This window comes from Panulirus ornatus, chromosome 3, assembly GCF_036320965.1.
Source record: "Panulirus ornatus isolate Po-2019 chromosome 3, ASM3632096v1, whole genome shotgun sequence".
Lineage (NCBI taxonomy): Eukaryota > Metazoa > Arthropoda > Malacostraca > Decapoda > Palinuridae > Panulirus > Panulirus ornatus.
In genome coordinates this window covers 8,037,593-8,063,052 of record NC_092226.1, presented here as the reverse complement: position 1 = coordinate 8,063,052, position 25,460 = coordinate 8,037,593, and the positions used below count along the sequence as shown (strand labels likewise).

At 41.7% G+C, this 25,460-nt stretch overlaps 1 protein-coding gene across 2 annotated transcripts in view; it reads right to left on the bottom strand.

The window, feature by feature from the left end:
- The window catches only part of LOC139760324 (uncharacterized), a 525,168-nt gene extending 500,181 nt beyond the window's left edge, over positions 1-24,987 (bottom strand). For both annotated transcript variants that reach the window (XM_071683337.1, XM_071683346.1), the window contains exon 1: positions 22,800-24,987. In XM_071683337.1, coding sequence (XP_071539438.1) covers positions 22,800-23,130 — 331 coding nt within the window. In that variant the 5' untranslated portion in view covers positions 23,131-24,987. The remainder of the gene's footprint in view (positions 1-22,799) is intronic.
- Between the last annotated feature and the right edge of the window lie 473 nt (positions 24,988-25,460).

Sequence of the window (25,460 nt, the reverse complement as noted above, 5' to 3'; positions counted from 1 at the left end):
AGAGAGAGAGAGAGAGAGCAGCGCCAACGGCGGTCAGAGACAGGGTCAAGTCCACCAGATCCAGAGGGTGTTGTCGCTGTATCCTACCACCTCAGCCACAACGCACACACAAAAAGAGGAGAGGCTGGTGTCTGGAGGTACGAGCGTTGATGGACCACGGGCCCAAGATCTGGAAAATGGACCTGAACAATGCAAATGTTGACCAAAGCCTCACAGAGCAAATCATTGCACACCTCAGTAAGGTGTGCAACCGCCTATGTAGATAGATAGAAAGATAGACTGATAAATAGATACACTGATAGATAGATATATTGATAGACAGATAGATAGATAGATAGATAGACAACTGAAATACCAGTGAAATTAGGAACATCTTATGTACTGTAATAAACGTAATCTCAGACAATACCATTGTAGGATATCTAACGAGGAAAGTAGTTAAAAACCCTCAAACAGTACCTCAATATATAATGTATTTCAACAAGGGTGAACTTCAATTCGTGTAACGAGTAAAAGACGATTTAGAAAACAATAAATAATTTATCACTTATAAAATAAAAACACATATTTATACCAAGTTTAATTTTGGTAAAAAAAAAATAATACTCAAAAAGGAGATAAATTAAAGAAAAAAAAAATTAGAGCATAAATCATGTTCGTTTGGCAGTGATGTCCGATGTCCAAGGCTAACGAGAGTTATATGCAAATATGTATACATACGTATATTTATTCTCCAGCGCAGGAGGCAAGTTTGGGGGCAGAAAGAGTATGAGTCACGAAACGTTCAACACTTCGGATATATATATATATATATATATATATATATATATATATATATATATATATATATATATATATATATATATATATATATTATCCCTGGGGATAGGGGAGAAAGAATACTTCCCACGTATTCCCTGCGTGTCGTAGAAGGCGACTTAAAGGGGAGGGAGCGGGGGGCTGGAAATCCTCCCCTCTCGTTTTTTTTTTAATTTTCCAAAAGAAGGAACAGAGAAGGGAGCCAGGTGAGGATTTCCCTCAAAGGTCCAGTCCTCTGTTCTTAACGCTACCTCGCTAACGCGGGAAATGGCGAATAGTATAAAAAAAAGATATATATATATATACATATATATATATATATATATATATATATATATATATATATATATATATATATATATATATATATATATACATATAATGGGAAACAGATGGGTATATAATGACAGACTGAGCGAACATCTGAGCGAGTCTCAAATTCTATCAACACACCAACAAAAGACCTACAGAACTTGGAACATATCATCATGGCAACACGACACCATATCATACGGGATGGAGGCTCTGTACAGACATCCCCGTCTGATGAATATCAGGAATAAAGAAAATCAATAAAGAAAATCAATTACCAACTCATATAAGCGTAAGAATTGAGCATGTCTGGAAACAACCTGTGTACGCAATCTTTCTCTCCTGGTTGCTTCGAAACCCCATCGCTCGGAGAGATGATAGATTTGCAAAATCTGAGCTGGTGAAGTGGTGTCCACCTAGGAGAGGTTGATGTCCCCAGATTCGAGCCCAGCTCATACAAGTACGTAATTCAAAGTCGGTGCTCCATTCTCTGGTTACAGCTAGGGATATAAGACCCAGTTTCAGATATGAGGGACGTTAGGTTTAACCCATGACCACACCAGACCTTCTCTTCAGCCAGGGACTGGCTAAGTAACGCTCACCGCAGGGAAATCCAGAGTTAAGACTATTGTGTGGGGAAAGTTACATGCCGTCGAGTGTCATGTGTGGACGATGGAGGGGAGAATATGTGTATCTTTGTGTGAACTGAATGCTAGCAACGTTAAGTGTATATGTGAGGCAGGAATTAAATGGTAGGTACCTGGGCCAGGTAAGGAGGAACTAGAGAGCCACTGTAATGAGGGTTCATTGTGACGTAGCCATTCATTCTTCCCTACCCTAGATCGCCAGTGGATGCCATGTACGCACGTGCGTGCGTCAGTGAGCCGTGGTGGGCGAGGAGGGTGTGGTTGTATGGGGTTGTGACGTAAGGCTATGGGGAAGTGGTGTCTGAAGCCGTCATTAACATCTCGGGAACCACTTGAGGGGATAGATGAACTATTGTGTGTGTGTGGGAGAGAGACAGACAGACAGACAGACAGAGACAGAGACAAGAAGACAGACAGAGACAGAGACAAGAAGAGAGAGAGAGAGGGAGAGAGAGAGAGAGAGAGAGAGAGAGAGAGAGAGAGAGAGAGAGAGAGAGAGAGAGAGAGAGATACAGACAGACAAAAAGGCAAACAAGAGATGCAGCTCCACTGTCCTAGCATCTGTTAAACTAGCTCTCTCTCTCTCTCTCTCTCTCTCTCTCTCTCTCTCTCTCTCTCTCTCTCTCTCTCTCTCTCTCTCTCTCTCTCTCTCTCATTTTTACCGACCCGATCAAAAATGATGGTGGACATTATCGTCCTAGTCATATTAAAACTTTTACATAATCCTTTACCCAATTACCTTTGCTCCCCCCCCCCCCACCTCACCCCTCTACCCCCCCCCCCTTCCCCCCGTCTGACCGCTGTCATGTCGGTGGTGTACCTGAGACACAGGTACTGTGGGGGTGGCAGCAGCAGAAGCAGTAAGAAAGCAGGGCAAGCAAGCAGGTTATAGCAGTCACACGGCAAATGACTCCCCTATGTTTCTCTCTCTCTCTCTCTCTCTCTCTCTCTCTCTCTCTCTCTCTCTCTCTCTCTCTCTCTCTCTCTCTATCTATCTATCTATCTATCTATTTATATATCATTCTATCATTCTCTCTCTCTCTCTCTCTCTCTCTCTCTCTCTCTCTCTCTCTCTCTCTCTCTCTCTCTCTCTCTCTCTCTCTATCTATCTATCTATCTATCTAACGCTTCCCTCTTCCAGATCCATTTTCTCCTTTCCCTCTTCTTTCCCCTCTTCCTTACCCTCTTCCTTCTCCTCCATCATTCGCCTCCTCCCCCCAAGGCGCGTCAACTTCACCACCCTCGTCCGGAGGGGCTCCCTGTGTGTGTGTGTGTGTGTGTGTGTGTGTGTGTGTGTGTGTGTGTGTGTATTCCTCGACGCCTGGAGCGCTGTTCTCATCACTGACCCACGAGTTGACAACAGCAGTGGTTGCTGCGGAGATGAACAGTGGTGAAAGGGGTTAGGCTTGTGGCGCAGCCAGACTCTCTCTCTCTCTCTCTCTCTCTCTCTCTCTCTCTCTCTCCTAACATGAAAGAAAGGGAGTCAGAAAAACTTGCCTCGAATTACTGCCCAATTAGCCTCGCGTCTGTTCTACGTAAAAGAGGGAGAAAAAGGATAACACATATGAAACAAAACTGCGATATGATATTTCAGGAAGAGGAAATGACATCAGACATCCAACACGTCTCCTGCAGCACAGGATCTTCTCGAATAAAAATTCATCGAAATCTTTCATCGTTACATATGTGCGCTAAGTGGGACTTACAAACGTACCTTTCGCTCCCATATATATTCGGTCTTTCGAAAGACATTCGATACAGTACCACGCAAGAAACTTCTCTGTAAATCAAAAATGATTTGGAATACTATACATTCGGTCTTTCGAAAGACATTCAATACAGTACCACGCAAGTTACTTCTCTATAAATCAAAACTGATTTGGAATACGACCAAGCCATGTGCAGTGATGACTGACTGGTTTACCAACATATAGCATCCTGTGGTCTTAAATTGCGAGGCCTGAGACTAACTGAATGTGACAAGTGGTGTGCCACAAGGGTCGGTCCTTGGCCCCCATTCGTTTCATGATGTACGTGAGTAATCTAGAACAAAGTTGCGTTTCTACAATCTCCAGATACGCAAATGACACAAAACTAAAAGGAGGCTGAGCTGTAAATGGGCAAATTGTAAAAGAAAAAAGAGATTCAAAGACCATCGAGAAACTAGCCCGGGATATAGATATGTAGGATGAAATTAAAAACTTCCCTAGTTACATGGAAAGTTTATAGGTATTTCCATTTGAAACATGTCTCTATACTCTTACTGCATCAAACTATAAGTTCCCGATATATTCCAATATCACAAACAGCCTCGAAAAGGATCCAGTGGGTTGTAGCAGTTGAAATTCCTCTGTATTTCTCTGCATGATGAATTATATGTTGTTAGCTGGTGTATCATATCCAAGACAAGTCAAGCAGGTGAAGACAGACAGACAGACAGACAGACAGAGAGACAGACAGGCAAACAGACAGACAGACGGCATTAAGAAGCAAAGGAGACTAACACGAAGGAACAAAGACGGTGATAACATGAGTACTCTCATTCTTTTTCAACAGTGGACTGTCTGTCTTATGAGCAGTTATAATGCCCCTATGGAATGAAGAAAACTCCAGTATTTTCCCCCCAAGAAAATGATATACTCAACTCGAAAACATGAGAAACAAAAACAGAGAGAATTTATTTCATGAAAAAATATGACACAATGGAAGACGAGGGGTGGGGAGAGATCCCATGAGAAGGGAAGACAAACACCGTATCTCAGGCAGTTACCATTCGTTGCTTTCCAGGCGCAACAAAGCCCTGTCTCAGGCAGACAACTGGGTCATCCCATTAAATTCCTCTCGGTGTCCAAAACTCTTCGTCTCTGGATATCGTCCGGAATTCTCTTAAGGACTTCGTCTCTGGATATCATCTGGAATTCTCAAAGGCTTCGTCTCTGGATATCGTCTGGAATTCTCTTAAGGACTTCATCTCTGGATATCGTCTGGAATTCTCTTAGATACTTCGTCTCTGGATATCGTCTGGAATTCTCTTAAAGACTTTATCTCTAGATATCGTGTGGAACTCTCTTGAAGAATTCACCTGTAGACATCGTCTGGAATTCTCTTAAAGACTTCGTCTCTAGATATCGTCTGGAACACTATTATAGACTTCGTCTTTAGATATCATCTGGCATTCTCCCTTAAGTCTTCGCCTCTAAATATCGTCTAGAACTCTCTTAAAGACATCGTCTCTGGATATCGTCTGGAACACTCAAAGATTTTCCCTCTAGAGATCGTCTGGAACTCTCTCAAAGTCTTCACCTCAAAACATCGCCTGGAACTCTCTTAAAGACATCGTCTCAAGATATCGTCTGGAACACTCTTAAACACTTCGCCTTTAGAAGTCGTCTGGAACTCTCTTAAGGATATTGTCGGATAGTCTCTTCAAGGCTTCGCGTCTCGGCATTGTCTGGAACATTCTTAAAGACTTCATCTTTGGACAGCGTCTGGAACTCTCTTAAAGACTTCGCTTCCAGACTTCGCCTGGAATCTCACCTGAAGAGATGGTACTATATAGTCAGCAATATTACCTCTTCTAAATTTCGTCTCGACGAATTACTATTGGAGTTTGACTGGAACAAGACGTGAAACAAGAATCGAATAGCTGCATACGTTGAAGTCAGACATCAAGAACGCTAATTCTTTCAGATCGCGTGACTTTCCAGTAACACCAGCTCTTTTCCTGGCAGCGACAAGGCGGACGCACACCAAGGCTGGACCTGGAAACGGAAGAAAATCCTATTCCTTTTTTTTCCCCTCTTATCTTCCCCCTTCTGTGTTTAATCAAGCAATTGGTACATGGAGAAGACTCACTGTCAGATGGGAGCGGACAAGCTCTTTGGGTAATTGGTCCAGCTGTCTGAAGTGCAATGTGACGCTCCGGTTTTCTCTGCGCTCTGGAAGTACGTATATATTTGTTTTGGTCGCTGGAATATAGCAGCGCCGAGCATTTCTCTACTGTGCTGAATGTTTTGGGTACAGACTGCCTGTCATTCTGGCTACTAGAGAAAAGCAAAGTATTCTTTTGAAAATTGTGTGTACGTTTATACCTTTTCATGCCTTCTTGCATTCATATATATATATATATATATATATATATATATATATATATATATATATATATATATATATATGTATATATATATATATGAACTTGAAGACCACGAAGGAAAATCTTAGCAGGGAAATTTTGCGTAAGCGCTTTCGTGTATTTCAACACATCTTCAGAAGCAAATGATAACACATCACAGATGAAGGAATGTGTGTATGTGTGTGTGATGCTCCAGAAGTACACACACCCTCATACGCACAGCTCTTGCCAAGCCACCTGTTCTGTAGAACACCTAAGAACAAAGAAACACCACCATTTGCCTCAGAGACTGACTACCACGGCCAGCTGGGCGAGGCAACACGCTCGCCTCTGGTGTAGGCAGCTGATGCCGTACTGCTGCCAGACGACCAGAGGGATGACAGGGATTGTGACATACACACAAGCAACAGAGAAAGATAAAAGGAGATAGAGAGATAGAAAAAAGATAAAAGAGAGATAAAGAGAGATGGGGATACTGTGACTTAGAGAAAAATAATACCTACCTACTTACCTACCTACTACCTACCTACCTACTTATTTACCTACCTCTTAACCTACCTACCTACTAACGTACCTCATTACCTACCTATTTACCCACCTACCTGCTTACTTACTCACTATCCTATCTACCTACCTACCTACCTACCTACCTACACATACCAACCTACGTACATACCCACCTTCCTACGAAATACCCACGTAAAAATCCTCACCATGAGACAGGGTAAGAGACACAGAGGGAGTGAGAAATAAGAAGAAAAGTAACAGAGATAAGAGAAGATAAGGAAAGCGAAGAGGGATGACCCAAGGAAAAGATAATGAAAAAGTTAAAAGTCTAGATTCGCATTAGATAGAAGTAATGACTCTTATGATATTATCACATAATCACACTCCCATGTTCACTCTCACGCTGTTTACGAAGAACCAATACGGTAATGCTTGCTTCCATTCGTGTTTGGAATAGAAATAACCAATTGCAGATCCGGGAAAAAATAAGTCTTAATGAACTAAAAGCCTCTTTAAAATGATGGATTATCGAATACCCTATTTGTACTCAAATAAGGAAAAATAATTATTTCATTTCATTTGATATCCTTTATATTTTAGGAGAAGATTGACCCCTTTTTTAAGGAATTTTTTTTTAGTGACTATATCAAATCAATGAAGGTTTGTGACCGTAAAGATCAAATCAATTTCGAAAATGGTTTTTGGGAATCGATGATAAAATGGGTTAACAAGGAGGAAAGCTTATCTTTCATTACTCTCTCACGCTGACCCTGTTATCTTACACTTCAGCTGATGCAGAAAGATAACACTCTTGTGCAGCATCTTATATCTTTATTCACGATAACGAGAGATGACTTTCACGGATATCCCATTTTTTATACGCAAGATTTCTGGGTAACCGAGATTGTAGTTTGAGAGAATATATATATATATATATATATATATATATATATATATATATATATATATATATATATATATATATATATATATATCACAACCTTAGAATTACTCTTATGTCTACTAATTGTGTTAATCACGTAAATCAGTATCCTGACCTGTAGGCAATATCATCTTTTTTCATGTTTTCCTCAGTGATATAGATGTGCAAATATAAATATTCGTCTGTACCTGCGCCACACTGAGTCCGCTTCACCACACATGACCACTGGCTCGTCTGTGAATCATACACAGACACAGTACGTCTGCATTTCGTACCAGTCTGTGAGTCTTGCTCGCATCATCAGCCATCACGTCTTTTGGGGATAGATAGTGTTATGTTTTCGAATGAAATGTCCTCCCCTCAGACTCCCCTCCTGCCTTAGACCCTCTCAGACACCCTTCCCCTCACCCACATCCTCCCATTAGATACCCTTTCATTCCCTCCTCTCAGGTACTCTACCCTCCCCCCAGACTCTCTCCCTTCAGACACCCTCCAATCAGACTCCCTCCCCTCAGACATGATATCCCCCCTTATCATGTACCCTCCCTTTAGGTACATCTCCCCTCAGTATCATCAAAAACTCCATATTTCCCCATTCCATGTCATTATCATTTTAAGATATACGTCCCAACTTTTCTGTACACTACAGAGCATCGACTGCAATCTAACATTGATCTACTATTTGTAGACGTCTTCTATATCCTACATTCTCATACCAAATCTCAATACATAACAAGTCTTGACATCACCGTTAAAATACAACTCGAACATTAACAAGATTACACGTTTTCTGTGGAGGGAGTACCTCTCCGTTTTCTTTTCAATTTCACTTTATACTGAATAAAATTTTCTCTGATACTCCACATGTGTCCTGGGTCACCACACATCCCCTAGTGTTGCCAAGCAATAACCTCCCTCACACCTGACGTACCTATCCAACTGCCAAAGTGTTTGACTCGACGTTTCAACTTGAAATGTTTCATTTTTTTTTTTTTCCCTCAGTGAAGAATCCTATGTAATCGTTTTCCTATCGTCTATGTAAGGGATTTGCCCTTTGCTTTTGATATATATATATATATATATATATATATATATATATATATATATATATATATATATATATATATATATATATATATTATTTTTTCATACATATTCGCCATTTCCCGCGTCACCGACGTAGCGTCAAGAACAGACAACTGAGCCTTAGAGGTAATACCCTCACCTGGCCCCCTTCTCTGTTCCTTCTTTTGGAAAATGAAAAACGAGAGGGGAGGATTTCCAGCCCCCCGCTCCCTCCCCTTCTAGTCGCCTTGTACGACACGCAGGGAATACGTGGGAAGTATCATTTCTCCCCTACCCCCAGGGATAGGGGATATATATGTACATATATATATATATATATTTTTTTTTTTTTTTTCATACGATTCGCCATTTCCCGCATTTGCGAGGTAGCATTAAGAACAGAGGACTGGGCCTTAGAGGGAAAATCCTCACCTGGCCCCCTTCTCTGTTCCTTCTTTTGGAAAATTAAAAAAAAAAAAACGAGAGGGGAGGATTTCCAGCCACCCGCTCCCTCCCCTTTTAGTCGCCTTCTACGACACGCAGGGAATACGTGGGAAGTATTCTTTCTCCCCTATCCCCAGGGATAGATATATATATATATATATATATATATATATATATATATATATAGAGAGAGAGAGAGAGAGAGAGAGAGAGAGAGAGAGAGAGAGAGAGAGAGAGAGAGACAGACAGACAGACAGAGAAGAAAGACGGATCACGTTGTACCAAACCACAGACCAGATGATACATACACACACACACACAAATCAACTGACACAGACACACAGATGATACAGAGATACACAGCAGCTGATACACAGATACATATCAGCTGACACAGACTCATAGATCATCTGCTACAGAGACACAGATCACCCGCTACAGAGACACAGATCACCCGCTACAGAGACACAGATCACCCGCTACAGAGACACAGATCATCCGCTACAGAGACACAGATCATCCGCTACAGAGACACAGTTCATCCACTACAGAGACACAGATCATCCGCTGCAGAGACACAGTTCATCCACTACAGAGACACAGTTCATCTGCTACAGAGACACAGATCATCCACTACAGAGACACAGATCATCCACTACAGAGACACAGATCATCTGCTACAGAGACACAGATCACCCGCTACAGAGACACAGATCATCTGCTACAGAGACACAGATCACCCGCTACAGAGACACAGATCACCCGCTACAGAGACACAGATCATCCACTACAGAGACACAGATCATCTGCTACAGAGACACAGATCATCTGCTACAGAGACAGAGATCATCCACTACAGAGACACAGATCATCTGCTACAGAGACACAGATCATCCGCTACAAAGACACAGATCATCCGCTACAGAGACACAGATCATCTGCTACAGAGACACAGATCACCCGCTACAGAGACACAGATCATCCGCTACAGAGACACAGATCACCCGCTACAGAGAGACAGATCATCCGCTACAGAGACACAGATCATATGATACAGAAACAGGAACAAATAAATACTAGGTTGCTGTGTCATCCACACCACGCCAATTTACACATTTGGATGACATCTTCTCAGTTATGTAATTGATCACTGTAATTCTGAAGTTAGCATTCTCAAGACTAATAATTAATCCTACGTCGTCTGATTGATCGACGAGTTAATCGCATGATTAATCGTGTGATTAATTACGAGTAATATCAGTAAAAGGGTTCATGACATGATATTAAAAGCGACTTAAAAGAGAAGTTGAATAAAAGAAAAATATATGAAAACACGAATAAAATGTAGATGAAAAGAAAATAATAAAAAGAAATAATGGAAAACTGAAAAATAGAATAGAATAAAAAAAACAAAAATAAAATGAAAAACTGAAAAATACAATAGACTAAAAAACAAAAATAAAATGAAAATAAAGAAAACGAGAAAAGAGTCAGTGAAATAACTACGTTGATAAAGTACAAAAATGTAATACATCCATTAAGAAAAAAATGTGAAAAGATATATATATATATATATATATATATATATATATATATATATATATATATATATATATACAAAAAAGGGGTATACTTTTGTAAATGTTTTCTTCGGTTGGTTTCCCAAGTCGAAGGGAAAACGATTCCCTTGGCTACTGCAGTTCACAGTTAACGTGTCAGACAGCCAAGAACGAAGGGGGAGAAAAAATGTAAATATGTAAATGCATTTCATTCCATTAAGGTAAAGAAAAAAATCACAAAAAAAAAAAACCCATTACAAATGTCAATTATCGAAGTTGGAAATTCGGAGAATTTTACTAAATTAAAAAAAGCCCCCCAAAATTAGATTCTTTTGGAGTTTTTAATTTTCATCAATTTTTTCCTTCTTTATTTATTCTGTTTCAGTTTGTTCTGTGGTGACCTGTATTCTGAGCTTCGGGTTCCCGAAATGGAAGTGACCTCCCGGCACACAGCTGAAATGACTGTTAACTGGGCAATGACTGTCGTTCTCTGGTTGAGCCAAATGACTCTATAATGGTCGAGATCCCCTGGTGTATATTCTATTGCGATATATATATATATATATATATATATATATATATGTATATATATATATATATATATATATATATATATATATATATATATATATATATATATATATATATATCGATAGACAGAATTTTATACAAGTATGTCGACAGAAAAACTGTGTTGTATATATATATATATATATATATATATATATATATATATATATATATATCCACTGGTTTATGTGTCACACCATCGCAGCTACGACAGATGAAATTCCATGCTGCACCCGCCGAGTTATCAAAGGAATACAAAGGAATTCAAACAGCAACAGACCAATGGGTCATTTCGAGGCTAAGTTTGTGATAGTGGAAGATATCAAAGAAACTCACAGATCAGTGTGGTAAAAGTTGCAAGGCTAGACGGATCATGATGATGGACGAACCAATGAACTGTAAGGGGCAAGGAAGATTTCCCTCTGGACTTCGATTCGGAGACCCAACTTATGAATCCAAGAATCTTGTTCCTTCTTTTCACTCCTTCTGTCTTTAGGTCTTCAATGATGATCACGCCCAAGTCTTTTCTTCCTCATTTGTCTTTTGCAGTTCAACAGAATTTAATGCTTTAGTTCGCCTTTTCCTTTATACTACCGCTATGTAAAACTTTGCACTTATCGATGTTAAACTTCATTTGTCACTGATGAATCCAGTTCATCAATTTGTCTATGTCAGTTTGAGGCTCTAGACCTTCAAGTTCCTTTGTAGATTTCTTCCCCAGCTTTTGTATCATCAGCAAATCGTGATATCTTGAAATATAACCAACTATTAATATCATTAATATATATATGAGAAAGAGAACCGGCACCAAGACTGATCCTAGTGGCACTCCACTTGTTACGTCCAACCACTCTAAGGCTTGACCATTTTAACGTCCAGTCAACTCATTTCTTATCCACTGAAGTACAAACTCAGCAATGCCATAGGACTTCATTTTGCTAGCAACCTTTGATGCAGCATATTACCGAATACTTTGTGAAAATCTAGACTGATAAACACGAATTACTTCACTTTCGTCATCCATGTTGATCATATCATAAAACACGTCAAGCCGATTTATCAGATATGAGCAATATCGTCGAAATGGTGTTTCTCTCAATGGTTTACAGTTCTCACTTGAATGATGGTGTCCATAAGTTTTCCAGCACCAGACGCTAATCAAATCGGACGATCATTTCTGGACAGTGTGACTTATCATTACCTTTTCTGTCGTACTGGGAAACTTCCATTCGTCTGGAACTTTTCCCATCGCAAGTGACTTATTAATAAGGGCCAGTCCAAGGTCTAACTGTCTCATCTTTCGCCTCTGTCGTTTTATTCATTCTCAAAATCAGATTGGGATATAGAGGGGAAAACGCTAAGAGACCGGTGGATATGTCCTTTTTACTTCAGTGTGGCCAAGGTGGCCGGACGCCCTTAACCAGGGTTCGAATCCCACCCGTGGCTTAATGTATGCAAGAAATCACTCTAGCAAATCCGAAGTCCATCGTTTACCAAAGCTAGATCGTTCCTGTTTAACAATACTGTTATGATCATTATTGATATCATTATTATCATTATTATCATTATTTACATCATCATTATTGTTGTTATTATTATTATCATTATTATCATTATTATCATTATTATCATTATTGCTGTTATTATTATTATTATTATTATCATTATTATCATTATTATTATTATTATTATTATTATTATCATCATCATCATTATTATTATCATTATCATTATTATTATTATCATCAATTTCAATTATGCTTTGGTCCTCCTAGTGTTGTGATGTTCATCTAGTTCATATTTCAGAACAAATTAAACACATTTCTCAATCCATCATTCCGACCTGAACTACACCACTGGACGACGCTTGAGAAGGAAGGCCTTGACCCTCGCCTTGACCTTTCAGGGTCAGGATAACGACCAGGCTATCTGTCGTAGCCAAGGGTTAAGGGTCGTGCCGGCCTGCAAACCCAAGGACAGTGATAGGTCAAAGGCTTAAGCCTGAACTGTTACACAAGCTTGATTGAAAGCTTAGCCAAGCTGACCCGCCCTAGCTGGCTAACAAGAGCATCTGATGGTTGAAGTGGTGATTAATTCCCTTAGAGTGACGAGATCAGACTGAATTTCAGTTACAGACTGAACTGGCTCTGAAGTGATCCTGTGGCATGAACTAAGTCGTTTCCACTGACCTCTCATCCCTGCTAACTACATGCCAGGCCTAACAGTAAACTACACTAACTACTGAGTGAATTAACTCTCACCTTTACTGACTGTATGCTGACCTGACTTTGAACTGAAGTGACTGTGGACGATAACATACTTCATAACGGTAGACAATACTGACCCCAAAAACGAAAAACTCCAGTAACACAAAGACAGTCAGGTGATTCGCTTGTACCCTTAACTGACTGATATGACTGACAGTCGACTGGTATGACTGACTGCCTCCCTTCTGACTGGCTACACCTCATATCAAAACAATGGCAGCAGTTACGTACGTAGCTTGATCTAATCAATCCCCCTAGTTGTTGCGTTTACATGAAGTCGTCCTTCATGCCCTGAGAGAGAGAGAGAGAGAGAGAGAGAGAGAGAGAGTGGGTTAGAAGATGTGTGTGTGTGTGTGTGTGTGTGCTCCATGGTTACCGTAGGTCACCTGTGTCTCTCGGGGAGCCTGGCTCAAGCACACACACACACACACACACACACGGAGACAGAGAAATAAACGAAAAGAGAAAGAGAGAGAAAAAAGGATAACCAGTGGTGCCTCATATGTCTAACCTTATACTCCAATTCAGTAGTTATAACGTGTGTTCATTTAGTATTGTAGTTGGAGTTTGATTAATTAGGAGGTAAGGATTTTGATCAATGACATAACAGATGTACGATGGTGGGGGATTGGGGGAGAATATGTGGATAACGGAAACTTAGGAAATTGGCACTAAGGTCTAGTGAGAGGATATGTCCTTGTTGTTATAATGTGTAGGACGTGCAGCTGATAGCCAGCCTCGAATCCCCTTCGAAGGAGACGATACTAATCCTGTCTACTTTCTCCGAAATGAGTGCCGAAATATCTTAACATTCGCAGTGTTTAAACAAGGAGTTGACACAGCGAAAGGACACATATTGACACAGGGGAAAACGAGCCGAGCGTGGAATGGTGAAGGTGTGAATTGGTAAAGTAATTAATTAGGGACACTGAATTAATTAATTTGGTCGAAAGCATTGCTATAGATACCTTTAAGAATAGACGTGATTACTACTTCGCTTCAAGTCCACGACTTATATATCATCTGCTCCTCCATAATCAAAATATAAATTTGTTTTTCACTCTCTTTGAATTACCTTTATACCTTCTAACGTTTGCCACACTCATGTGTAAGTTTCTAATGATATCTTTCACGATCGCAAACAGCCTAGAGAGATGACCCATTAATCTGTTCCTGCTTGTATTCCTTTGTGTATGCCTTTGGCAGTACACCACTCGCCATCTGCCATGACCCAGGACAAAGACAAGCACAGACACAAGGGCAGTATTGCGTAAGTCAATTGTTGATAAGCGTAAAGACCACACTCAGCGTAGGGCTTGTACAACACGGAAACTCGCCTGGCCCGGGCACGGACACAGACAATGATCATAAACCCAGGTCATGCAATGATTCCAGTGGATCCCCCAGCTTCTCAAAAACACACCCTCTGGTTGTGGAGGGAGCTACTGGCGGAGTCGTAGGTGGTGGGTGAGGGAACGCTGGCTGGTGTGGGAGTTCTCACTTCTTGTACAGAGGGCGTTGCCGAGAACGCGAGCCAGTGCTAATGCCTTACCCAGGACTTGATTGAACACGGTCCGTTCCTACAGCACGGGCGCAGGCGCGGACTCTCTGCCCCTCTCTACAGTCCACAGTTAATGACTCTCATAATCGAATGACTAATATAACGAACTGGGACGCCATGAAATGTCCTCTCTGTCCTCAGACACCAGAGACTTTGGGGGACGAGGAACGAGAGGGTGATCAGGTTGTGTGGGGGAGGAGGAGGAAGGAGAGGGTGATCAGGTTGTGTGGGGGAGGAGGAGGAAGGAGAGGGTTATCAGGTTGTGTGGGGGAGGAGGAGGAAGGAGAGGGTGATCAGGTTGTGTGGGGGAGGAGGAGGAAGGAGAGGGTGATCAGGTTGTGTGGGGGAGGAGGAGGAAGGAGAGGGTGATCAGGTTGTGTGGGGGAGGAGGAGGAAGGAGAGGGTGATCAGGTTGTGTGGGGGAGGAGGAGGAAGGAGAGGGTTATCAGGTTGTGTGGGGGAGGAGGAGGAAGGAGAGGGTGATCAGGTTGTGTGGGGGAGGAGGAGGAAGGAGAGGGTGATCAGGTTGTGTGGGGGAGGAGGAGGAAGGAGAGGGTTATCAGGTTGTGTGGGGGAGGAGGAGGAAGGAGAGGGTTATCAGGTTGTGTGGGGGAGGAGGAGGAAGGAGAGGGTTATCAGGTTGTGTGGCCGAGTTCATTATACCATGCAGGGCCCCGTGTGGTATGATATTAAGTGCCTCCCCCATAATTCCTCATTTTCTCATCCATTTTGCATCGTGTGAGCTACCTCACTAGTTCGTGACGGGTTGTAAGAGCGTCAGCATATTATAGGGGTGCATTAATATCCCCCCATCCTTCATTTTCTTCATCCTTGTTATACTACACTTGTAACCATGTCATGGTGCTTGAGTATGCTTACAATGCTACAGCCATTTATGTATATTAGGGTGTTTTTACCGTTATCACCCCTGTTGACAACTATGTATTGAGGAACTAAATGTATGTATGGTATTGTGCGTGATCTAGTATATACATAAAACCACTAGGAAAATGAAACACGATAATTTCCCAAGTGCACTTTCGTGTAATGATCACATCGTAAGGGGAGATACAAGAATGAGATAGAAGACGTAGAACAGTCTGTTTATATACAAGGAAGAGACGTAGCTTAAGACGTCATTGATAAACAAGCGACGTCTATCTCATTCTTGTATCTCCCCTGATGATGTGATCATTACACGAAAGTGCACTTGGGAACTTATCGTGTTTCATTTTCCTAGTGGTTTTATGCATATATTAGATCACGCACACTACTGTGACCTCTTGCAATATCTCTCTCTCTCTCTCTCTCTCTCTCTATATATATATATATATATATATATATATATATATATATATATATATATATATATATATATATATATATATATATATATCCACATAGCATATATGAAACGAAGAAGACGCTTTCCCGTGTAGATTGTAACATTGCACTTTATGAATAGCTCGAAGCCTTTCCCTTTATAAATGATTCCTTTCCTCTCAATGACATTACACCATTAGTGTGATAATAATAGTGATAATTAGCGTGGTAATTAGAGTAGTGCTAATGTTCCCTCACACAGAACATCAGTGTCTGGTTATATGGGATTTTTTTTTTTCTGTTGTTGCTGGTGATTCCATTGTTGTTCACTTTCTTCCATAGGTTCGTTATGTTTCATTATTTATGGTTTGGGTGGGTATGAACAGAGAGTGTAAGTATCTGATTTACATTTCTGACAAAAGATGAATTTGTGAGTATTTAAAAACTGGGTGTCTCCCTCCTCTCTCCCAATACTCCCTCATTTACTGACCATCTAGCTGCCTCCATCCAACTGCCCAACACTCCTTCATCCACCAGCCACCCACCTTCCTCCATCCTCCATCCCAATACTCCCTCATTTACTGACCATCTAGCTGCCTCCATCCTACTACCCAACACTTCTTCATCCACCGGCTATCCACCTACCTCCATCCTCCATCCTCCCTCCCAGTACTCCCTCACCTACCACACCATCCACATAACTCCATCCAAACTCCCAGTACTCCATCACCCCACCCTCCATCCAGCTGCCCACCAAGGAGCCATTCCCCTCCTTCACATCCCACCTCCAACAACGAACTTACCAGCGTGCCACTCCTGTTTAACCCCAGAGAGAGAGAGAGAGAGAGAGAGAGAGAGAGAGAGAGAGAGAGAGAGAGGGAGGGAGGGAGGGAGGGAGGGAGGGAGGGAGAGAGAGAGAGAGAGAGAGAGAGAGAGAGAGAGAGAGAGAGAGAGAGAGAGAGAGAGAGAGAGAGAGAGAGGACCCACGTTCGATACCCCGAGCTGGACGGATAATTACGTAACATTTTTTTTTCTTTTTTTTTTCCCCTGACTTTGACTGACTCAACAGCTGGTAACGTCACAGAGGGCGTAACGAGATAACGATACTCCATCAGAACAACCACATAACGTCACCTCTCTCCATGAAAGGATTCACTAAGTGCAAAACAAATGACTATCATTGTAAAGAAAATCATAGTCGTATTTCTGTTTGCACTACAAAGATTGAATGATGCATATACAATAGCGTTATCTTTTGTTTTCCTCTGTGTGTGTGTTTGCGTGTGTGTGTGTGTGTATGTGTGTGTGTATGTGTGTGTGTGTGTGTGTGTGTGTGTGTGTGTGTGTGTGTGTGTGTATAAATCTACAGAAAACCTAGGATTCCAACCCTGGCCTTCTGACTCTGTCCATCAATGACACGAAAATACAGGTCTTCTGCCCCTCAGGTCCAGGCCTGAAACTCTTGATCTCTGATGGGTTGGTGGCTTTCCCAGCCATGAAGGGGAAAGGTGGGTAATGTACACGTGGGAAACCCACAAGACAAAGGAGTGGGGAAAGACAGACATTCTCGATGGATACGTAGCCAAAAAAATGTAATTGAAACAATATAACACTCTGAGAGACATGTATAGAATCCTCTTCCTTCTTTCAGTCCTGAATGTAAGTTTCATAAGGTAATTAACCAATGTATACCTAAGAGACGTATAGGATCATTTTACTTCTTTCACTCCTGAATGTAATTTTCATAAGGTAATCGAAACAATGAAACACTCTGAGAGACATGTATACAATCAACTTCCTTCTGTCAGTCCTGAATGTAATTTTTCATCGATTTCTTTCAAGATGTATTACCTTTTGTGTTTTTAGTGGGAATTAGAAAAACATGAATGATAATAAAACGTCTCGAATACAACGTTTGCAAAGGACGTAACAAACTAGTGACAATTTCAGAAGAGAAAAGAATCGGGCTGAACGTTTTCCACTGACGTGTTTGGGAAAAAAACGTTAAAACGAAAAAAAAAAAATCCACAAAAAAATGCTTGACCAAACCCAGGTGTTGCTTCCTTTATCTATGAACTCATCAGGAAATTCCTTTTCGGAGTAATCATGAAACGTTTTGAGAGAGCTCATTGGGAAAATTTTTGAAGAAAGAACTCACACAAGTTTTTTACATAAAAAAGAAATCAAAAATTTGATTTAGGTGATAAATAAACGTTTTTGAGTAACTCGAGGATCATTTTTGAAGGACTTGCGGAAAAAAAAAACGTTTCTTAGGACTCATGACAACATTCAGCAAATATCATACAACGTTTTTGAAGGATTCTTCAGGAAACGTTTCGCACGTAACTTATCAAGAAACGTTTTTTTTTTTTTCAAGGATTATAGGAACGTTTTCCATACGACAGAACACTCATCAAAATCGTTTCCAGTATTGACTTTTCCAGCTCACCAACATCCTGTTTTCTAGTGGAAAAACAGAAATAAATGTATTCTTTACGTCCTTTTCAAAACCTCTCATTCCATTTTCTTTCCTTTTTGTCCTCCTTTCATGTGTGTGTGTGTGTGTGTGTGTGTGTGTGTGTGTGTGTGTGTGTGTGTGTGTGCGTGTGTTCACCTTCAACTTGTCTACCCATCATTCGGACATGACATCAATGATGACTTCTCAAGTTTAAGATATTGATAACACCAGGAGAAGAAGAGATATGAAACAAGAGCGACGTATTACTTTTCGTCAACTGTGTTTCCCAAAGAGACAACGAGAAGATGGTTGTCTGTCTGGTCCCTCTCCTAGCGAGAGATGGGGTACAGGTCCTGTAGCTTGCACACATCACGAACAAGCAGCTGTATCACTAGAGTCTGTAACTCCCCTCCCATCGCGTCCTATACCTTGTGACAATCACGCACGAAGAGTCCTATAGTTTGTGACAATCACGTAAGAAGTGTTATATAGAGTCCTATAGCTTGTAACAATCACGTACGAAGTTATACAGAGTCCTGTTGCTTGTGACAATCACGTACAAAGAATTTAGTAGAGTCCTGTAGCTTGTGACAGTCACATTCAAAGAGTTATATAGAGTTAGCTTGTGACAATCACGTACGAAGAGTTATATAGAGTCCTGTAGCCTGTGACAATCACGTACATAGAGCTACATCTCGTCTTTTAGCTTGTGACATCACGTACAAAGAGCTATATGTAGAGTCCTATAGCTTCTGACATCACGGACAAGCACTTACAAGATCTCTCACCCGCCCTGAGACTTCACGCACCAATAGCTAAGGACGGAGATCATCTTTCATCCGTCGTGCAAAATCCCTCACAACCCAGCCCGTGTTTACAACATCCCTCACAACCACACAATGAAGGCGAGTGGGTCTTAAAAGCGAGACACTCATGTAAGCAGGAGAGTATATATATATATATATATATATGGCCCAACCACTCATATACACATATACATACATATGCATGTCATTGTATACATATACATATATATATATATATATATATATATATATATATATATATATATATATATATATATATATATATATATATATCCCTGGGGATAGGGGATTAAGAATACTTCCCACGTATTCCCTGCGTGTCGTAGAAGGCGACTAAAAGGGGAGGGAGCGGGGGGCTGGAAATCCTCCCCTCTCGTTTTTTTTTTTTTTTTTTTTTTTTTTTTTTTTTTTTTTTTTTTTTTAAAAGAAGGAACAGAGGGGGCCAGTTGAGGATATTCCAAAAAAGGCCCAGTCCTCTGTTCTTAGCGCTACCTCGCTAACGCGGGAAATGGCGAATAGTTTAAAAAAAATATATATATATATATATATATATATATATATATATATTTATATATATATTTTTTTTTTTTTTTTTTTTTTTTTTTTTTTTTTTTTTTTTTTGCTTTGTCGCTGTCTCCCGTGTTTGCGAGGTAGCGCAAGGAAACAGACGAAAGAAATGGCCCAACCCACCCCCATACACATGTATATACATACGTCCACACACGCAAATATACATACCTACACATCTTTCCATGGTGTACCCCAGACGCTTCACATGCCCTGATTCAATCCACTGACAGCACGTCAACCCCGGTATACCACATCGATCCAATTCACTCTATTCCTTGCCCTCCTTTCACCCTCCTGCATGTTCAGGCCCCGATCACACAAAATCTTTTTCACTCCATCTTTCCACCTCCAATTTGGTCTCCCACTTCTCCTCGTTTCCTCCACCTCCGACACATATATCCTCTTGGTCAATCTTTCCTCACTCATTCTCTCCATGTGCCCAAACCATTTCAAAACACCCTCTTCTGCTCTCTCAACCACGCTCTTTTTATTTCCACACATCTCTCTTACCCTTACGTTACTTACTCGATCAAACCACCTCACACCACACATTGTCCTCAAACATCTCATTTCCAGCACATCCATCCTCCTGCGCACAACTCTATCCATAGCCCACGCCTCGCAACCATACAACATTGTTAGAACCACTATTCCTTCAAACATACCATTTTTGCTTTCCGAGATAATGTTCTCCACTTCCACACATTCTTCAAGGCTTCCAGGATTTTCGCCCCCTCCCCCACCCTATGATCCACTTCCACTTCCATGGTTCCATCCGCTGCCAGATCCACTCCCAGATATCTAAAACACTTTACTTCCTTTAGTTTTTCTCCATTCAAACTTACCTCCCAATTGACTTGACCCTCAACCCTACTGTACCTAATAACCTTGCTCTTATTCACATTTACTCTTAACTTTCTTCTTTCACACACTTTACCAAACTCAGTCACCAGCTTCTGCAGTTTCTCACATGAATCAGCCACCAGCGCTGTATCATCAGCGAACAACAACTGACTCACTTCCTAAGCTCTCTCATCCACAACAGACTTCATACTTGCCCCTCTTTCCAAAACTCTTGCATTCACCTCCCTAACAACCCCATCCATAAACAAATTAAACAACCATGGAGACATCACACACCCCTGCCGCAAACCAACATTCACTGAGAACCAATCGCTTTCCTCTCTTCTTACACGTACACATGCCTTGCATCCTCGATAAAAACTTTTCACTGCTTCTAACAACTTGCCTCCCACACCATATATTCTTAATACCTTCCACAGAGCATCTCTATCAACTCTAACATATGCCTTCTCCAGATCCATAAATGCTACATACAAATCCATTTGCTTTTCTAAGTATTTCTCACATACATTCTTGAAAGCAAACACCTGATCCACACATCCTCTACCACTTCTGAAACCACACTGCTCTTCCCCAATCTGATGCTCTGTACATGCCTTCACCCTCTCACTCAATACCCTCCCATATAATTTACCAGGAATACTCAACAAACTTATACCTCTGTAATTTGAGCACTCACTCTTATCCCCTTTGCCTTTGTACAATGGCACTATGCACGCATTCCGCCAATCCTCAGGCACCTCACCATGAGTCATACATACATTAAATAACCTTACCAACCAGTCAGTAATACAGTCACCCCCTTTTTTGATAAATTCCACTGCAATACCATCCAAACCTGCTGCCTTGCCGGCTTTCATCTTCCGCAAAGCTTTTACTACCTCTTCTCTGTTTACCAAATCATTTTCCCTAACCCTCTCACTTTGCACACCACCTCGACCAAAACACCCTATATCTGCCACTCTATCATCAAACACATTCAACAAACCTTTGAAATACTCACTCCATCTCCTTCTCACATCACCACTACTTGTTATCACCTCCCCATTTGCGCCCTTCACTGAAGTTCCCATTTGCTCCCTTATCTTACGCACTTTATTTACCTCCTTCCAGAACATCTTTTTATTCTCCCTAAAATTTAATGATACTCTCTCAACTTAATTCTCATTTGCCCTCTTTTTCACCTCTTGCACCTTTCTCTTGTGTGTATGTATATATATATATATATATATATATATATATATATATATATGTATACATACACATGTACATATTTTATCCCTGGGGATAGGGGAGAAAGAATACTTCCCACGTATTCCCTGCGTGTCGTAGAAGGCGACTAAAAGGGAAGGGAGCGGCTGGCTGGAAATCCTCCCCTCTCGTTTTTTTTTAATTTTCCAAAAGAAGGAACAGAGAAGGGGGCCAGGTGAGGATATACCCTCAAAGGCCCAGTCCTCTGTTCTTAACGCTACCTCGCTATCGCGGGAAATGGCGAATAGTATGAAAAAAAAAAAAAAAAAAAAAAAAAAAAATATATATATATATATATATATATATATATATATATATATATATATATTTATGGGAAGTTTACGAAGAGCGAATAGTCAGTGGGTCATTTATGATGCCCACTTTTTTTTTTTCTTCTCCCTTAAAGTAACTTCCTTCCTTATCGTTACCTCACTGAGGTTCCAATCGTCCTTCGGGCTTCCTGTAGGGGCTTGAGATTGAGGGGATGGTGGGCGAAAAAAAAAAAAATGAGGAAGAGTGCCATAAATGAACCACTGGCTGGGAGGTGTGGGAAGTGTCTTGGGACTTTTACAGAAGCCTTTCCAATCTTTAAGAAGAGCATTGTGAGAAAGCTATTGAAGCAAACCACACGCGAGACACACAGGTTTGAGATAGAAGATAAAAGATGATAATCTACTTACTCCACACGTGGACGCTCCACGTGCCCTTCTTGCTCTTGTGTCCTGTCCGGTCACTCTCCGTGCTTACGTCGCTGAGGTCGTCCAGGCCGGCCAGGGAGTCCTCCGACGTCTGGCCATTGTTCATCGTCTGCCACCTCTTCAGGATGTCTTTGGTCTTGGAACGGGTTCGGTCTCCCATGACTCGCCAGGTCTTGACGATCTTGTTACCGGACATAGGCGAGTTAGCTCCGCTGGAAGAAGACGGAGGCGCTGCCGCGGGCGACGCCGTAGCTCCCTCGGGAACGGAGCGCGAGTGAGCCGAGTCCTTGCTGTCTTTGATGAGTCGAGACATGGCGCGCGAGAAATGTCAGCGGCCGGACGCAGCCGCCTGCGCCACCACCGCCACCAGCCACTTCCAGAGAGACGTCTACGGCTCTCCACCTGACGTGTCAACCGTCCGCGGTCCTCCGCCAGCCGCGTCAGCTGTCGTGTCAATAGCCGTGACACCTGCCACCCCTCCTGAAGCAGTGGTACTACCCCTCACCCCACCTGTCACACATACACCCCTCACAGCACCATCGAACCAGATGCCTCTCCACGTCGACTCAAAATTACTCACAATCTTTCCTCCCCGCGTGATTATGAGAGGTTTATTTCAGAGGCGAGTAAGGCTCCTGAACCAGGAATGGTAGGGGAAGCTGTGATGTTCACGAGGGCACTTCATCACTCACATTGACACGTCAGATTCGTGTGTTTCTCGCATACACCCTCTATGGCACGAAACGACACACGGAAACGAGGTCAATCGTAAGGGTCGGAGAGGTCAAGGGAGGTCACGGCAATGGTCTCTAGAAGAATCCGATGGTACACAGCGATGATTCGAAACCTTCAGACACAGTTTGAGGGGGAGGGAACATCATTTCAGGAGGAACCCTATTTCTTTAAGAGGTCATACTGGACCAGCATTTCCTCTTGCTTAAGGTACGTTGTCCGTGGGGGAGTAGAACCTAATGCTGGGGTTACTTTGCTGAGGGATGAATTCACGTCAGAGGGGGGACCGGGGAACTATCCTTGTACCCAAGACGTACCCAAAGAGAGGCTTTGATCATGGAGGGAGAGAGAGAGAGGCATCTACAGTCACCAGGGGCAGCAGCCACCATGAGCCGCGTCTCTCACCATGGGCAATAATTCATCAGGTGTTGGGAGGATATCGATCCCTCTCCACCGACCACTTTTCTTTTTTTTTTACGCTTTTGTAAGTCTAGTCGAGGCCGAGTTGGTAGAACTCTTCCCTCTCGCGTTGAAGACGGACGCCCGAGCGTTCTCAACAACCCTGCGTCCAACGATACGACAAAAAGTGAACTCTCTGGTCTCACGCGAAAGGCCAAAAGTTGCCCTCAAAAAATTATATAAACCATAAGGGTCTTCCTATTTTTTTTTCTATGAGATAATATAAACTAATCATCAAAGGGACACTAGCATATTTTCTTTTATAATTCTTTTGAATATTCTTCTTTTTTTTTACAATAACATCATAACACTGGTGATTCTAGTCACTTGAACGAAGAGATTTTAAACTTTATTTTCCTCAAGGCAAGACCCTTGGGCAAGAAAAATATATATATATGAAAAAAAAAAAACGTTTGGAAAGTTCTACTGAACAAGAAAAACTTTTTTTTTCTTTTTCAACTTTCATGCATTCGAGATTCCACTAGATTGTTTGTCGTTTGAACTACGAGAACACAAATGCTTTAGGACGACGATAAATAATGAATGGAAAACACTCGAAAACTCTGGAAAGTTAAACTTTACGAAGTTGCGACCTTCGATTTTTTTTTTTTTTCTATCGAGCACCAAAAAAAACTGAGGAAGTTAGTTATTCAAAGTTATTTATGAAGATCTTAATGCTTAATTTCTTGCTATAGACTGTAGCAGCGTGTAGGTCAACCTTACATACAAGCCTGTGTCCCTCGTATTTCTCATCGAGCACCAAAGAAAAGAGAGAAGTTAATTATTCCAACTTATTTTCTCAGTTTTTCTTTGTCAAACCCGAGGGCTAGTGTGTCTGCATCTACAACATCCACCACCGCTGCTACCGTCTCCGCCACCAGGAGGCACCACCGTCGACCTGAAGATGGTTATAAAAGGAAGAGTGGCCTTGGGTTGGCAGCAGTTGGTCGAGCGCACTGGGACATGGCTGGCTGCTCGGCCCGGCCTCTAGACGATGACTGAAACCACCTTACCCACACCCGCACACCACCACTATCGCACGCACGCGCACCCCTCTCGCACGCACAGGTGCACGCCTTCCTGACCTCCCTCTCCCTCCCTCCCTCCCTTCCTTCCCCGCAGCAACACAACACTCACGCACACTCTCGCCCACAGGCACAGTGTTCGCACCTGTAGGCGTTAATTGGTCGCTTTCACAGGTGTGGCATTCGCACCTGTAGGCGTTACAGAAGGCTTACACAGGTTCAGACCATGTACACCTGTTTATTTTAGTTCGTACTTTACGCAGGTGTAGAATATGCACACCTGTTGTTTTAACTCGTACCCTACGCAGGTGTGGAGCATGCACACTTGTTGTCTTAGTTCGCACCTTACGCAGGTGTGGAACATGCACACCTGTGTCTTAGTTCGTACCTTACGCAGGTGTAGAACATGCACACCTGTTGTCTTAAC